General features: G+C 47.5%; 2 protein-coding genes and 1 pseudogene across 4 annotated transcripts in view; 1 reads left to right on the top strand and 2 right to left on the bottom strand.

Annotated features, from left to right (window-relative positions):
• COPG2 (COPI coat complex subunit gamma 2) overlaps positions 1-871 on the bottom strand; it is a 39,479-nt gene extending 38,608 nt beyond the window's left edge. For 2 of the 3 annotated variants that reach the window (XM_073328904.1, XM_073328905.1), the window contains exon 1: positions 733-871. In XM_073328904.1, coding sequence (XP_073185005.1) covers positions 733-769 — 37 coding nt within the window. In that variant the 5' untranslated portion in view covers positions 770-871. The remainder of the gene's footprint in view (positions 1-732) is intronic. The other variant, XM_073328907.1, reaches the window with a different exon arrangement.
• A 3,833-nt stretch (positions 872-4,704) lies between these two features.
• LOC140911089 (tubulin alpha-3 chain-like) lies at positions 4,705-5,489 on the top strand (annotated as a pseudogene).
• A 1,461-nt stretch (positions 5,490-6,950) lies between these two features.
• TSGA13 (testis specific 13) lies at positions 6,951-15,875 on the bottom strand. Its single transcript, XM_073332109.1, has 5 exons — positions 15,822-15,875; positions 14,989-15,195; positions 13,504-13,613; positions 10,271-10,383; positions 6,951-7,147 (listed from the first exon to the last, which is right to left on the bottom strand). The coding sequence occupies exons 1-5, from the start codon at positions 15,873-15,875 to the stop codon at positions 6,951-6,953; spliced, it is 681 nt and encodes a 226-aa protein (XP_073188210.1).
• Positions 15,876-16,320: the final 445 nt, after the last annotated feature.

The raw sequence follows: 16,320 nt of genomic DNA, 5'->3' as shown, positions 1-16,320 counted from the left end.
GTGATGCTCTGCCCCATCTAGTGGCACCCAGACCATTTAGAGAGAGAGAGAGAGATTAGTGAGTCCGCTCCACAGCCTTTGCTAACAGCCAGGTGGCTTCTCGCTCATGCGGTGGAGGCTCCTGCACGAAGCCCCGGAAGTCCCCGGTGCGACCCTGCCCGCCGACAGGCCGGCCTTACCCGGGGATCAGCAGCCTGCCCCAGGCAGCCCCCTGGGGGGCTCTGCAGACACCCGGGGTCACGGTGCGCGCTCAGCGGGCTCCGGCCCCGGGGGGCGGGGCTCGGGTTGGGAAAAACGCCCTCCGAAACCACTGTCCTGCGAAGCCCGGGGAGACGGGGATAAACCGGGCACCACGCAGCCGCCCGGCGCACTCCGGATTAGCGGCCTGAGCCAAGCCCGCGGCGGCCCCGCGGCCCCGCCCGGCGCAGGGCGGAGCGTTAACCGCCGTGGCCTCCCCGGCAGCGCGCCCGGGCCGGGGGGAAAGACCCGCCCTCCCCGTGGCCGCGCCACGGAGCCCGGCAGAGCTAGTTAGGCCCCCGTGCGGGCCGCCCACGGGGGCAGCTGAGGCGCCGGGTCCCGGTTTGCCGCCCCCCGCGGGCGCTCCAGGAGGACCCGGCCGGGGCCGCCGGGAGCGGGGAAGGGGCGGCGGGAGCGGAGCCGGGCGGGCCTCTCAGCCGCCGCCGGCTGGACACGCGCCCCCTGCCCGCCCAGGCCGCGGCCCCTCCCCCGTACCGGTCTCCTCGTCCTTCTTGTCGAACTTCTTAATCATACCGGGCCCGCGCGCTCGCCTCCCTCAGAGCCGTGAGCAGCCGCCGGAGCCGGGAAGGAGCGCCCGCCGGAAGGCCCGCCTCCAAACCCGGCTACGCGCCACATGACTGGCCCGCGGAGCGGCCAGTCACCATGGAGCCACGCCCCCTCCCAGGCTGGCAGCAACAAACCATGTCCGGGACACGCCCCCTTCGCTCTCCGGGTGTCTCAGGAAAGAGGGGGCGGGGGAGTTCCCATTTAAAGGGACAGAGCCCATATTTAGGACAGGTTTCTGAGTAACAGCCCTGTTAGTCTGTATTCACAAAAAGAAAAGGAGGACTTGTGGCACCTTAGAGACTAACCAATTTATTTGAGCATAAGCTTTCATGAGCTACAGTTCACTTCATCGGATGCCTACTGTGGAAAATACAGAAGATTCTTGTCTAATCTCCTATATAGCACAGGCCATAGAACTCCCCCAAAATAATTCCTAGAGCATGCCTTTTAGAAAAATATCCAGTCTTCATCTAAAAATTGTCAGGATAGAGAATCCACCATGAAGGCTGGCAAGTTGTTCCAATGGTTAATTACTCTGCCTGTTAAGAAATTACACCTTATTTCTCGTCTGAATTTGTCTAGCTTCAATTTTCAACCATTGGATCCTGGTATATCTTTCTCTGCTGGATTGCAGAGCCCACTATTAAATATTTGTTCCCCACGAAAATACTTATAGACTGTAATTAAGCCGCCCCTTAACGTTCTCTTTGTTAAGCTAAATAGATTGAGCTCCTTGAATCTATCACTACAAGGCAAGTTTTCTAATCCTTAATCATTTTCTTGGCTCTTCTTTCAACCCTCTCAAATTTATCAACATCCTTATTAAATTGTGGGTGCCAGAATGGGACACTGTTGTCCAGCAGCGGTCACTCCAGTGCCAAATACACAAGTGAAATAACTTCTCTACTCCTACTTGAGATTCCCCTGTTTATGCATTCTAGGATTGCATTAGCTCTTTTGGCCACAGAGTCATACTGGGAGTTCATGTTCAGCTGATTATCCATCATGACTCCCAAAATCTCTTCCAGAGTTGCTTCTTCTCAGGATAGAGCTACCTATCCTGTAAGTATGGTCTACATTCTTTGTTCCTAGATGTTACTCCTTGGGGAATTCTGTGCACAGAATTCATGTGCCCCTCAGATTTCTTTGCTTCCCCACAGAAAAATGACTTTCTGATGGGGAAGCAAAGGGAAGCTGGAAGAGCAATCATGTGCCCCTCCCCAGATACTCTGGTGCATCATTTCAGGTGCCCAAAGTAGTCAGCAGACAGGTAAATCACTGTGGGGGCTGGGGACATCCCCACTGGTGGCTTCTACCCTGCACCAGGTTCAGCTGCTAGTCCTGGCTGGGCTGGGGGTGGAGGAGGATGGGACTTGTTCTTCCCCTGTAAGGAGTTGCCAGGGCCGGGCCCAGGGCAGGGTCAAACCCATCCCCAGAAACTTCCTCTGGCTGTAGGAGGCTCCAAACACACATCCCTGCTTCTGCCTCCATCGCTCCTCAGCCACAGAGGGAGGGGGCACTTTATGGGGAAGCTGTTCCCCTGTCTACCAACCCCTGTGCATCCAGACCCCCCCATACCCAGACCCTGCACAGAGTCCCCCCACCCTGCTGAGTCTCACTCCCTGCATCCAGAGCTCCCTGCAGTCAGACCGTTCTGCTGAGCCCCACCCACTCCACTAGATCAACTGTAGGACTGTGGCTTTTTGAGCATCTAGTAAGGTGTTCTTAAATTATTCTCAATTATCATTCACATTTTTCTGATTAAATTCTTCCTCCTAGCTGATTTGGCTCATAATTGTTTTCAGCTTTGTGAAATTATTCCTATTAAAGAACCAAGTATATATATTGCTGGTCTGGACTTTATTCTGCTTGCACATGATCAATGTGGTCAGTCATGATCACTTGTACCTAAATTATTAACTTTTAGTTCTGTGATCAGTTCCTCTTTATCTGTTAGGACAAGGTCTAATATAGAATTTCCCCATCTTGGCTGCAATACCTTTTGAGTTAGGAAATGGTCATATATAATGTTTAGAAATTTGAAGTATGTTTTAGCACTGGCAGCATGAGACCTCCAGCGTATGTCACTCAAATTGAAGTCCCCCAAGATCACACAGTTTATTTCCCCTACACATTATAAATAAGTGCTTAAGGAGGCGGTCAATCTTGTTCTCTGGAGTGATCTGGTGGTCGGTAATAGACAGTAGCTAAAACCCCTTCTTGTGCTTTATCAGTTAGGACATTGATCCATAAGCATTCCAGATCATTCTCTTCTGGGTTTTCGCTGACTCAGAAACAGGTGATGCCATTTTTGACATAGAGTGCCACTCTCCTTCCTTTTTGCCCGCTTGATCCTCCCTAAATAAGTTATAAACCATTCCAGTTGTGCAAATCATCCCTGTCAAATTACTAATGCATCATTAAATAATCTCTTGGCATTAAGCATGCTAGTTACTTGGGTCCAAATCCACTAAGATTGTTTCCTATGGCAGTTAGAAGCTGTGATGGGGTGTATCAGCCCCACACTGGTACAGCAGGGGTTAACCCTTCTCTCTTAGCCTGGGAGGCCTCCCCCCACAAGCTGGAAGCAGGATATAAAAGCCTGCAGAGCAGCTCAGTCTGGGCTGACTACCTGTGAGGAAGGAGGTGTGTTGCTAGTACCTGAGGGAGGAGTACCTGCACCCCAAGATGCTGAAGCTAGGCTGTCGGAGATGGACCCTGACGCACGGCATGGGATGTCGTGGAGAGGCTGGAGAATCCCAGAGATGGAGAACCCCAGAGACTTGGGTAGGAAGTAACCCAGGGAAGTATTGGGGGGAAATGGTTACAGAACCAGACCAAGGCTCAGTGTGTTTTGGTTGGAGCCCCACCAAGCTGGTGGTGGGCAACCCTGCCACCGATAGGTCCCTGGGTTGGGACCCAGTGGAGAGGGTGGGCCTGAGTCCTCCCCTGTTCTGGCCACCATCCACCCCAGGGTAGTGGCCCCACTCACCAGTATTATGGACTCTGGCCGCTAGGTTGCACTGCCCTGAGAATGAGGGCTATAGTACTGACTGGCCATTGGGTTGCACTGCCCTGAGAGCAAGGATCATATTAAGGACTAAGGCTACAAAGCTGTGCTGCCCAACATGTGGGGCAGCCCTTTCAACTTGACTGTGGGGCTGTGATACACCCCCATCACCCCATGGAGGAGGAAAGGTGCATCAGCCATGCTATAGAAGCCTAAATAACTTTGTGGATTTGGTGCAACTAAGGGAGGTATTGGCATGGTGTACTAATAAGACCTACTTGATGTCTGACTAATTTGGGGCTTTGTCTTCACTAGGGAAAAAGTGTGGTGTTTTACCACATGTTGACTATCACATGGATTGATGATTAGCTTGTGGTGGAAACCTAGTATGGACAAAACAATTTTAGTTCTAACATGTATTATCTGGTTCAGGTTAACACTAGTGGCCGGCCAACAAGTTAATGTTTATGTTGACTTGCTATGTGTTAAGATGCTACTGTGTTGTTAACACTAGGATTTTATGAGGTGTTAGCTAAGGTGCTGATACACCTTTTCTTTTCCTAGTCTGCATTCTTAAAGACTTCCGCTTAACTGTGACCCCAGTCCTGCAAATGATTATACATAGCTGCATGTTGGCACCATATCGGTTATTAGCTAACAATTGCTGACTCGAGGTTGATGTTTAATTTTTGCTGATTGAAAACGCTGGCGTGAATGGGGGTGACATTCATGAACACATCTTAAAACTAAAAAGTGAATTTTACAATCCCAATGAATCTTCTATTTAAAGGGCATAGACCCAGGAGCATTCTCCCATGAACTGTCACTTGCAAGGCCTGTGCTTTGAAAGCAGTAAATTCTTCTAGGCATTTCCTATGCATCTAGTGACTATGGATGAGAAAGGAATTGAAGAGGCCTTAAATGACAGACTAAGACCTTTCGTTGCTGCCCAAAAAGAGTGCTTCTCTCTTGCCAGTACTTTGGATAAAGCCACGTGGAAATCTAGGGGCATTCAAGGGTTCCTAGTCTTCCACAGCTTTGAAGGTGGCACCGGCTCTGGATTCACATTCCTCCTGATGGAACAACTCTCAGTAGACTTTGGTAAGAAATCCAACATGGAGTTCTTGGTGTATCCTGCCTACAGGTCTCCACTGCAGTGGGAGAACTTACAATTCCATTCTAACCTACCATATCATGCTGGAGCATTCTGACTGTTCTTTCATGGGGTCATTTACACCATCTGCAACCATAACCTCAATATCGAGTGTCCCTCCTACCCTAACTTGAACAGGCTAATAGCCCAGATAGTGTCGTCTATCACTGCTTCCCTGAGGTTTGATGGTCCTTTGAATGTGGATCTTGCTGAATTCCAAATTAACTTGGTACCTTATCCCTGGATGCACTTCTCCATCACTACCTATGTGCCCATAATTTTGGCAGAAAAAGCTTAGAATGAGCAGCTCTCAGTGCCTGAAATCACCAACGCTTGCTTTGAGTTCTCCAACCAGATGGTGCAATGTGACCCTCATCAAAGCAAACACATGGCTTTCTGCCTGCTGTACCAGGTGCCCAAGGATGTGAATGCAGCTATATATCAACCATCAAAACCAGGAGGTCCAACTAGTTTGTGGACTGGTGCCCAAATGAGTTTAAGGTTGTTATCAACTACCAGTGATGTAGTTGTGGGAGACCTGGCTAAAGTTCAGCTCTTCTTTCAGGTTTGGGAAAGGTACTCCAAGCATCACAGCTAAATGCAAGATGGGACAGATGCTCTGAGTATCTTTCTCAGATCCGAAGAAGAGCTCTGTGTGACTCGAGAGCTTGTCTCTCTCACCAACAGATGTTGGGCCAGTAAAAGATATGACCTCACCCACCTTGTCTCTCAAATATCCTGGTTCCGACACAGCTACAGCTACACTGCATACACAGGAGAATGACATACTAACAGTGTCTGCTTAACACAGCTTACTTCTCCTGAGGAGTTCACTGTTTGGCCTCTTGTTGTTCACTCTTTAACCCAACAACCCATCCCACCTTCCCAACAGCATGCTCTTGGTGGAGTCAGTTAAGACACTAAGATCTTGTCAAACCTCTAATCTACCGCAGGCCTTCCCTGTGTTATGACTAAAGTTAAGCATGCGGTCTGTAAGACATCTTAAGCCTTGTATCTTCTTGCAATTTACCATTGGAAAAGATGTAATGCTTTCAAAATTCTTGAATCAAATGTAGTATTTCCATACTGTGTTTTGGGGGTGGGAGGGCAGGGGGAAGAAGTGAGGGGTATTATTCAAACTCTCACATTCATAGATTCCAAGGCCAGAAGGGATCATTGTGATCTAGTCTAACTTCCTGCGTAACACATGCCAAAGGATGTTCTTGAACTAATTCCCATTGATCTAGACCATATAATTTAGAAAAACTGCCAGTCTTGATTTAAGTTTCCACCAATGGAGAATCCAAAACACCCCCATGAAAATTGTTTCAATGGTTAAACAATCAGGGTTATATTTTAAATTGTCTTCCTAGGCTGAATTTAACTAGCTTCAACATCAAACATGCATTGGATTTTCTATCTTTGGCTGCTAGATTGCCCCCTGCTCAAACTTTTGTTCCCCATGTAGGTATTTATGTTAAGATCTCCTCTGTAAATAAGGGGGAAATGTGTTAACTCCCAGTGTTGCTGCTTTTTGATGTACTTCTCCCCAGCCACAAGCAAAGCCTTGGAGGACTAGAGCTAGTTTATGAAACTGGAACCAGAATAAGTGCTCTGGGGTAGGTGCTCTTTCTTATAAAGAATGTGAGATGCTATTGGGAGCTCTGCCAGGCATGGGAGTTCACTTGGCTAAAGAATTCAGTGTAATCCTAATGGCTGACTGCTGCCATAACGCTAAAGATGGAGCTGACCGTGTCCCCTTCTAAGGCAACGTTCATAGCCCAAAAACTAATATTTTGTTAACGACCCTTGTTCTTGGTCCCCCAAACGTTCACTGCAGCATCATTCTCCACAGTAAACCCCAAATCATGCAACCTCTGTTAAAAGTGTCTTTGCAGGGGCCAGCTGAGCTTTTTGGGCTCCAGAACGTTTAGTGGTCTGATGGCTGCATTCATCCAAATAGCAGTGACTCAATGGAAAGCTTTATTTGGAACTATCTACAAAAGAACTGCTTACTACCCACTGCGAGACTTTCCCACACCGGAAGCCGTTTTTCCCTGGTGCATTGACAGTGGGCTTTGCCTCAAAAAGGGAGGAAAGAGTTAATGGTTCCCACTGGCAGCTTGTTTCTCTTGTGGGCTTGCTATCCTTTCTTGGAAGGGATTGCACATCCTCTGTAGCTACAACAAAGCACAGGGTGTGTCAGAGGGAGACAGAGCACAGGAAAGGCTGATATACAGAGTGGCTCCTCTCTTCTCCAAATTATTCAGAGGTAAATACCTTTTTAATCCCTCTCCTCCTCCCCTCAAATAAACCTCAGAAGGAGTAGGTTACAACAGGAGTCAAGAGCTTGCTGTAAACAGACTAACCGGAGTTGCTTAAATATACGAACCAATAATGTTTGGGAACATACATTTATACGAGCCTCGCAAAATTCTAATCAGCATTTACCAGCCCAAGTTCAAACTCTACTTCCCACCTTCTACTGTGCCGTCTGGGGAAGGCAGTGGGAACAAAGGTGTTCTTTCCTTGGTTCAAAGAGACAAATTCAGAGTGGGTGAGTTGAACTTGGCAAGGCTAGGTAACACACAGAGCTAGCATCAAAGTAGCATACAACTGTTTTTGGCCATGTTCCCATGCTACCAGTGAGTGTTCAAGTCTCTTTTCTACTATTCCATCTATCTTAGGTACTTATGACCCCCATTAAAATATGAGTGCCTCTCAGTCTTCAGTGTAGTTATCCTCACAACCTATGGGGAATTGAGGCACAGAGCAACTAAGTAATTTGCTAGGGACCTGAACTTGGGTCTCCCAGTTGCCTGGGCACTAGTCAGAGAGGAAGGATGATCCAACTCTCGGTTTAGGATCTTGGCACATCATGCTGTGGCCTCTTGTAGCAGTTCGTCCCCTGTGAAGGCTCTGAAGGGGTTGATCCTGGCAGCATGGCACTGGGTGCAGCTCCTTGTCACAGCTCCAGTAGAGCACTCCCTCTTGATCACTAACCAGACTGCTGAGAGGGGATCTAGTTGTTGAATCCCCAGGTGTTTTAAGCCCATAGTCTAAATGGGGCCCAGGCACTGCCAGGGCCTCAGAGCTCTGGGGACCCTCTCAGGGCACAGATCTGCTTTCTGGCCCCCCCTTAAAAACCTCCAGTCAAAGATGTGAGCTCTCTGGGTTACTTCAAGGAGGCATGGGATAGGTTTAATGCTTAACACACACAGCTGCTTTGCAGGGGGTTGTAAAACCCTATTGCTCTTTAATTGCATGAGAAATACAGAGATCTATACATAAATAATAAACCCTGCCCTGCCTCAGTTTCCTCACCACTACAGAGCATTCTTTGGGATGGGAGTCCGAGCTGTCAGGACCCTGGGTGGCCCCCTCGGCTCCAGCACATGTCTTCTCCCCATAGCTCACTACCTCTGACCTTGGCCACTCCAGCACCTTCCTTCTTCCTGCCCAGAACTTCCTATGTATCTCTCCAGGAGTCTTCTCCCCAAAGACTCTTTTTATAAACTGCTCTGCACCTGTGTTTCTTCATTCTTCTCTTTATTATTTCCACTGTCCAAACCCCCAGCTAGCCCATTGCCTTGTCAGGGTGCAGCACTGTGGGACAGTCATTGAGTTCCACCATCGTCCCTGGTCTGACAAAGATATGACACATCCCTGCCAGGTGGCTTCCACATTCAGCTAGAGGTATTCTGGATGATATGAAGTTGTTACTATGAAAATTGCTGTATCACGGAAGTCCTAAGTTGTACAGACAGAACCCGCAAATCATCACACCCCTCTATCTCCTCCCTTTGAGTAACTCAGTCCTTTAGTGACTGTCCTCTCCTCTCAGGCTAGGGCAGAATCCCAAAGAACTGCCCACTGCTCCCTCCTGCTCTGATGGAATAGGGCACAAAGTGCCCTAGGGCAGTGTTTCTCAACCTTTTTGATACCAGGGACTGGCTTGTTGCCCCCCTAAACTGCAACAGGGAGATCTCGGGGACCAGCACTGGTCGAAAAACTAGTTGTTGAGGAAACACTGCTCTAGTGCATGGGACCCTGTTAGTGAGTCTCCAAACACCAACTGCTACAGAGGAGAATCCTACTGATTTGCTGACCTCTGAAAACTTGCCACCACGGCATGGGAGAGGGGAAGCCCATTAAGCTTGTATTCCTAGAGGACCCCCTGGTCAGCAGAGGGATTCCTGCTGGTCAGCTGCCTTCAGAAGGAGGATTGTCAAGAAGACAGCCCTGCTGGTGTTTCACCTAGACAATATTTCAGTTGATGGGGAAGTTGTAGGCCTTGGGGCCTTTCTTGGTAAGAGTTCTGGTTATTAGGTGCATGGGGTTGTGCTTCTGAGGAACTTAGGTTGGGATCTGAGCTTGGGAGATCAAATGGTACCTAGTGGGAGCTTTGAGATAAGGGGTTTGGGATTTGAGGAGGGGAGAATCAGAGGAGGGCGGGTGTGAGATGGAGACAAGGGGCCTACTTACTTGCCAAGGGAGGCTACAAGGCCCAAAACTTCCCCATCCACTGACTTGGACAGTAATTTGATATAGGTAAGGAAGGAAAACCTCTGGGGAGCAGTACTATTTGAAGGTTGGAGGAGTGGCAACTGATCTGGGAGGGAAGTGGCATCTTCAGGAGGAATCAGCCATATCAGCTTGATGTTGCAAATAAATTGACATTACTGCAATACATAATATACTGGACTACTTCTCACACGGCTGAAGAGCGATGCAGCTTATCAAACCCTGTATATTTAAGGGAAGGAAGGGGAAAAGTGAGCCTGTGTAACATGCTTACTAGGGGGCTCGCATATGCACAGGCATTGGTGCTGACATTTTGTACTGGCTTTTTAAATATCTGAGGAACTATTTAGAGGGCCGAGATAGCACAAGGGCTGCTCTTCTCATGGCAGTTTACTTTCTGGACTGTGGACAAACCCAGAACAAGAGCAGTTCTTAGATACATCAGCTCCATACATTTCTCCTGTGAAAAATGTAAACACCAAGAACAAATCCTGTACACAGGTACTCAGCTCTGGTTGTGTTTCTGTGGAAGCCAAGTGCATCACCCTGCTGTAATGATTCAGTAATCTCTTCCCCCTTTTTAACAGAGGAGGGTTGGGTGGTGGGGGCATCTATCATACTTCCCTCTCCTCCCACCCAGACATGACCCATACCTACAAATAGGGGGAGGGAGGACAGTGGCTTCAGCAGATGCTACTGAGCATGCTCAGTCTGTGTGAGTAAGCTCAATACTAGCCAAGTAGCAATTCTGGGTGGGGGCACGTGTGGTAACTTCTTACCTAGTCTAGGGAAAGCTTGAAAGTGGAGATGGGGATATAGCTTTAGCAATCGCCTCTCAGCATAGCTTTTGGAAAACTGTCCTTCAATCTTGAAATCATTGTCTGTGGAAAACCTGCAGTTTGGAATGGAAAAACTTACTCAGAAGGGCTGCACCAATTTATGCTTGAAGATCTCTGTAGCAAGCCCAAACGCTGCATGGCTCAGTAAATGATATTGCTTTAAGACAGAGGTCCACTGAGTGTGGGGCAAGGCCCTCTAAGGGGGTGGGGAGAAACCTTTGAGGGGGGCATGGCAGGGCCTGGGCCAGCCCTCACTGTGGCAGGGAGGGAGCACCACCCAGCCCTTCCCTCCCCAGCTCTGCTCACATCCCCACCTTCAGCCTCTGTCCCACTCCTGGTCCCAGACCCACCTCCAGCTGCAGCCCCAGCCTTGGCCCCATGACCCTGACTGTGTCCTCCCCCCTGAGCCACGGCCCCAATGCCAGCTCTGGGGAGGGGCGTGGACAGGAGTAAAAGGGGGTCCAATCCTCAAATTTTGGGGACTGCTGCTTTAAGATGAAGCATAACCCAAAGCAAAATTCCTTTAATGCATTAAGGGGTAGCAGCCGCCTACTGCTGCCAGCCAATGGAATCATAGGCACCAACTTCTGCTCCAGCCGGTGGGTGCTCGACCCCTCCACCCCTGCCTCGCCCACTCCCGCCCTTGCCCTGCCCCCATTCCAACCCCTTCCCCAAAGTCCCCACCCGCTCCATGCCCCTATTCTGACTCCTTCCCCAAATCCCTGCCCTGGCCCCACCTCTCCCTGCCTCCTCCCCTGAGCATGCCACATCCCTGCTTCTCCCCCTCCCTCCCAGCATGCCGCCAAACACCTCCCAGCAGCGGCAAGGCAGGAAGCGCTGAGAGATAGGCGGAGGAGCTGGGACGCACGCTCTCAGGGAGGAGGTGGGGCGTGGGGTGGGGGAAGCTTGGTTGCCAGTGGGTGCAGAGCACCCACTAATTTTTCCCTGTGGGTGCTCCAGCCCTGGAGCACCACGGAGTTGGCACCTATGAATGGAGTTATTCCTTTAGCTCAAGGGCCTGTGGTGCTGAAGGTCCCTACTGGAATCCGTGTTAACAACCCATCTTGGGGAGGGCCTTGCGCTACAGAAATTGTAAGTACCAGAATTTGTGCTGTAGAAAACAATACTACACTAGCCCAGGGTGTGAAGGACTGGATGTTACCCTATAGGCCCCTCTGATATGAAAATGCAGAGCTTGGATATAATGACAAACCATACAAAACAGGGCTAAAGCAGAATGTGCAGAATTGTTCTCTTTTGCTACCTTGAGTCATGCAAATAATTTTTTACTGGTGAGTAAATTTAATACACAGATTTCATCTTCAAAACACTTTCTCCCTCCCCCATGGCAGCTCATAGTCTTGCTACTTGTGCCAGGCTCACCTCCAACCTATGAGTCACTGGAACAAAGAAGATAAAGTAACTCTTCAGTCTAAGAAGATCCATGTTTGACCCTAAGCACCTCTGTATTCACACCCTACACACTACTGCAATGATATTGGTACAACCTGTGCCTTGTGAGGTATCATTTGAAAACTAACACCACACTGGTCAATAATATCATTGTGGGATATGTGTGACTATGCTACATATGGAGTTATGGATGTTCTCTGATTTTGTGTTTTTAAAGTCTGTATTTGAAGACAGTAGAAACAGGACTGTCCAGGTCTTGAATACAAATGAAGCCATGTGACCAGTAACAATAGAATTACAATTTACATAGGCAGTAAATAGAACCATTAAAGCTCATGAGGTGGTTTGGGAGTCAGTATGTCTAGATAATAAAGAATTGTGTATTTGCTTGGCTAACCAGCCTGGGCATCAGGCAGACACATTGAAGGCACATTTACATACAAGGTAAACAAAGCCATCAAGCTAAAGGGAGGACGTAATGATTTAGCTATCACTGGGGGATGGAGACCACACCCCGAGGAAGCCTTCCTGGTTCTTGAAACAGGGTCTCATGAACTTTAGGAGATGCTTTTCAAAGCTTTACTGGACTATAAAGAGAGGGGCAGTGAACCTCTAAGTTTTTTCACTTAAGACGACAAGGGAAATCAGCACCTCGTACTTCTGTGGAAGGTCCTGACTGAAGGATAGTCAGCCACGGTGGACCAAGAGTAAGTGATGAGCAAAACCATTTTAAACAAAGACCGTACCTTGCTAGATTGTATTAGATGCAGGTTTTCACTTTTAGTTCTTTTATTTGGCATCATTCAACCTATGTCCTGTCATTAATAGATTAAAATAAATTTAACCCCCCCCACACCCAGTACTGTGTTTGAATTGAAGTGATTGTTAACTCCAGTTAATGTGGCAAGCTGCTGGGTATAGTCTCCTTAAAGGAGCAAACAAACGGTATTATTTCTTTGAGTAGTTGAGGAGAGGTGTGGACACTTCAGGGTAGATGGATTTGGGGAAATTCAGGACTGGAGGTGGGTGGGTGTAGGGTTCACTTCAGTAGCGTAGCTGGGGGGAGTGGGGCAGCGACTGCTCCCCCACTGAGGAGAACTGGTGCCTTTTTAATTCTTTGGCGCCTTTTAAATTTTTACTCACCCGGCGGCGCTCCGGGTCTTCGGTGGTGGGTCAGGGGGAGTGGAGATTAAAAAAAAAAAAAAAAAAAGCCCCATCTCCTGGTACTCACCCAGCAGTGCTCCGGGTCTTCAGCAGTACTTCTGAAGACCGGAGAGTACTGCCGCAGCATTGCGGTGGCGGGGGGAGAGGGGGGGCTGTCCTTCAGTGCCAAAGACCAGAGCGAGTGAAGGACCCAACGCCAAAGTGCTGCTGAAGACCCGGAGCGCCGCTGGGTGAGTATCAGGGTGTGGCGCCCTTTTTAATCTCCGCTCCCCCTGTTTTTTCCACCTGGCTACGCCACAGGTTCACTTGGCTAGTAGTAGGCAGAGACCACATGTGGCTGTAGTGTAATAAGCATGCTGATGGGATCCAAATTAATGAACCGTGGCTGCTTGTCTCAGACACTTAGCACATGCTTGTATTCTGGTGGGGAGCATCCAGACTAGTGAGCTACAGCAGCAGAGCATTTTAAAGCAGATAGGGGAACAGGGCTGGTGGAGAGACAACCTCTCACTAGTCTGGATTGCACTCCAACATGTGATACCATGTCACTGGACTGATAAGGACCAGCGAGCAAAGAAATGGGGCACTGACTTCACCTGAACTGGAGTGATTTCCCAACTTTTCCCTCATCAAAATTTATGCCTGCTTCAGTCAGCTGTTGTCTCTTCAGCGGGGGTAAATGAAGCTGACTCCTGGCATCGATCCCCTTTGGGAGAAATGGAAAAGAAATCAGATCTGTTGCAAGGGGAGTCATAAAAATTGGCCCCTAAGAGGAAAGGCAAAGACTTTGCAGTCAGCAAGGAGAACTTAGTCATGACCCAGGGAAGAGAAGGCTTGGATAAGCAGGAATCTCTCAGAGGAAGTAAAAGCAAATACAGTGAATGGAGAGCAAAAGAGGCTGAATTCTTATAAAGACAAAGATAGTGTATTGCTAACGCCAACCTCAAAAATAAGTCAGGTTGCCAAAAATCATGATTTAAAAATAAATGTCAAATTCTCTTTAATCTGACTTCTGGTTTCTGAGCCTATGGGATACACTTGCTGCATGTTTCTAAGGTTTTAATTTGCATCTATGAGGACTTGAAACTTATATTTTGAAATATGAAAGTTGAGATTATCATGTAATTGTACAAATTGAGGAGCTGGGGCATTAAGAAAAAATCAAATATTGTGATCCTCGTGACAAAACTGAGGATATTTCCTTCCAACTCCTTGTCCACATTGCAGTCTAACACCACATGCTCAATTAATAATTTCTGGCACCTTTGCTGTGCCTTTCACACAAGGATCTCAGGCCCAGTCCTCAAAGGTATTTAGGCATTTAATGTCTATTGAAATCAAAAGGAGTTAGGCACCTAAGTATCTTTTGAGGATCTGGGCCTCAATGCTCTCCAAACAAATGACCAGTTTTACTCATTTGCTCTCCATGACCAGTTCATGCAAACATTTGAACCTGTGTCTTGTTCACAAACTGGTCACTTAGACTATTTGCTATTGTGGTATTTGACTGCTCACCTACATCACCTGGTGGTGGTTCTGCTCCCTGATTGGAAGACTATATGCAAACAGGCAGGACTTGTACATGAACAAAAACCTGGTCATGCCAATATTCATGAACAGCAAATAAAAACAAGCATAGATATGGTGGGAGAGAAAAAGTGCTTGGAACCTGAGTGTTTGCAAATACACACACACAGTATACATTTTTACTCCTAGAGGTGGAGAAGGGAAAGAGTTATGGGGGATATTGTCATACCACTTAACTTTTGGGAAGCACTCAGATTCTGTGGTGATGGGAGCCATATAAGTATCTAGATATGTTTAGCTACATATCAATATCTCTATTTTACAGATGGAGAAAATGAGGCACATTAGATTAAGTGACTTGCCCAAAGTCACATCAGGAATTAGTGGTATTGGTAAGACTAGATCCCAAGAGCCCTGACTACTCATCCTCTGCTCTAATCATTGGATATTACTTCCTCATAACTCAAAGGTGCAACCCTGGACCTCTGTAAATCTCAGCATTACAAGGGCCATGTCCTTTCCCAGTTTAAAAATTAGCAGTGAAATGTTTTTACCCTTCTTAAGTGCTCTTTGCAGAAAAACTTCATGGGGGTGTCCTTTCTTTGACTGGAATTCAGGTCAGGAAGGGGATTATTAGTCACTATCAGTGTTGTCTTGTCTTGATTGAACTCTGAAGATCTGCACATAAGTTTGGCACATCTCTTGCGGCCATTGAGATAGTCCTGAAATTTAGCATCGGTCAGTGGCACAAAGTACTTTGCCTGTACAGGGGTAAAGTGGGATGTCTGGGTTAGAAGTGCCACCTCCATTTTATTCCAGGATATAATTGCTATTAAACTCACTGAAAACGGCATTTCAGAAAAAATTGCTCCCCACTTCCCTCTGCTGGACAGAATGAACCCATAGCAATACATACAAACATCACACACAAACTACTAACTGCCTCCTTATGGGTGTGTAATGACCCACAATAACATCCACATCAGGGGTGGGATCAGCAGGGTTTGAACCTCAGAACTACAGTTAAGCATTGGAACAAATTGCTGAGGGAGGTGTGGAATTCCCTAATTGGAGATTTTTAAGAGCAGGTTAGACAAATATCCACAGAAGAGGAATATCATGGGCAGTGGCAGTGTGAGCTACCTCCATTGCCCAAACCCTGTCTTACAGCTGAAGGAACACCTCTGAAGTAGCAATGAAATAAGCCCTCAGGACTTGGAGCCTAGGCTAAAAATGCCAACAAAGAGGCCACTTAGTACCAACAGTGATGATGATATTCATGATAACGCTTGCACAGGGGGAATAGGACTCACAGCAGTAGGCTTGTAGTGCTTGAATTTTAATGCTCCAGTAGACCGTAGTGTTGGTTACAAAGTGGTTCACTTACCAGTTTGGGATGGTAACAATACTGCTCCTCATTTTGTAGAAAAAACTTGCTCATGTTCTTCTAAATCAAACTGAAATTAAATAATATTTATTATCTGGATCCCAAAAGCTCTTTTCCCAGCAGTGCTAGTATGATAGCCACTGTCTTAGCCAACAGATAGTGGATTTTACCACTGACTCCGATACAGAAAACATGAGCGACTACAGCTTGAGCTATAGTCTATATTTTTTATAGCTGCTAGTTGCAATGATTTATATCCTCTGTGGATCAGGCACAGCGGGAGATCTGTAACACACTCACCAGTAGGCTATGCTAGCCTCTGTGGCTACATGTTCAGCAGACCAGGCTAGCAATGTAAATATGTCCACCTAAATTACTGTCAATGGTCAATACATTTTTCTTCTGTTTAAGAAAACCTTTGGTTACCCTTTATATTATGGTTCAATTAATAAGTAGGTTATACATGGGTCTTAAATGATTAATCAATTGCTATAAATTG

This window comes from Lepidochelys kempii, chromosome 1 (assembly GCF_965140265.1).
Source record: "Lepidochelys kempii isolate rLepKem1 chromosome 1, rLepKem1.hap2, whole genome shotgun sequence".
In the NCBI taxonomy this organism is placed as follows: Eukaryota; Metazoa; Chordata; order Testudines; family Cheloniidae; genus Lepidochelys; species Lepidochelys kempii.
The sequence above is the reverse complement of the archived record's forward strand: the minus strand, read 5'-3'. Positions and strand labels throughout refer to the sequence as shown.

Excerpts from the sequence above, each read along its gene's own strand:
- TSGA13 (XM_073332109.1), bottom strand. The coding sequence starts at position 15,875 with ATGAGCAAGTTTTTTCTACAAAATGAGGAGCAGTATTGTTACCATCCC. Across the intron at positions 15,196-15,821 it reads ATTGTTACCATCCCAAACTG|GCAAAGTACTTTGTGCCACT; the intron begins GTAAGTGAACCA and ends ACCCCTGTACAG. Across the intron at positions 7,148-10,270 it reads TCAAGCTTTCCCTAGACTAG|CTACAGAGGATGTGCAATCC; the intron begins GTAAGAAGTTAC and ends GCTTTGTTGTAG.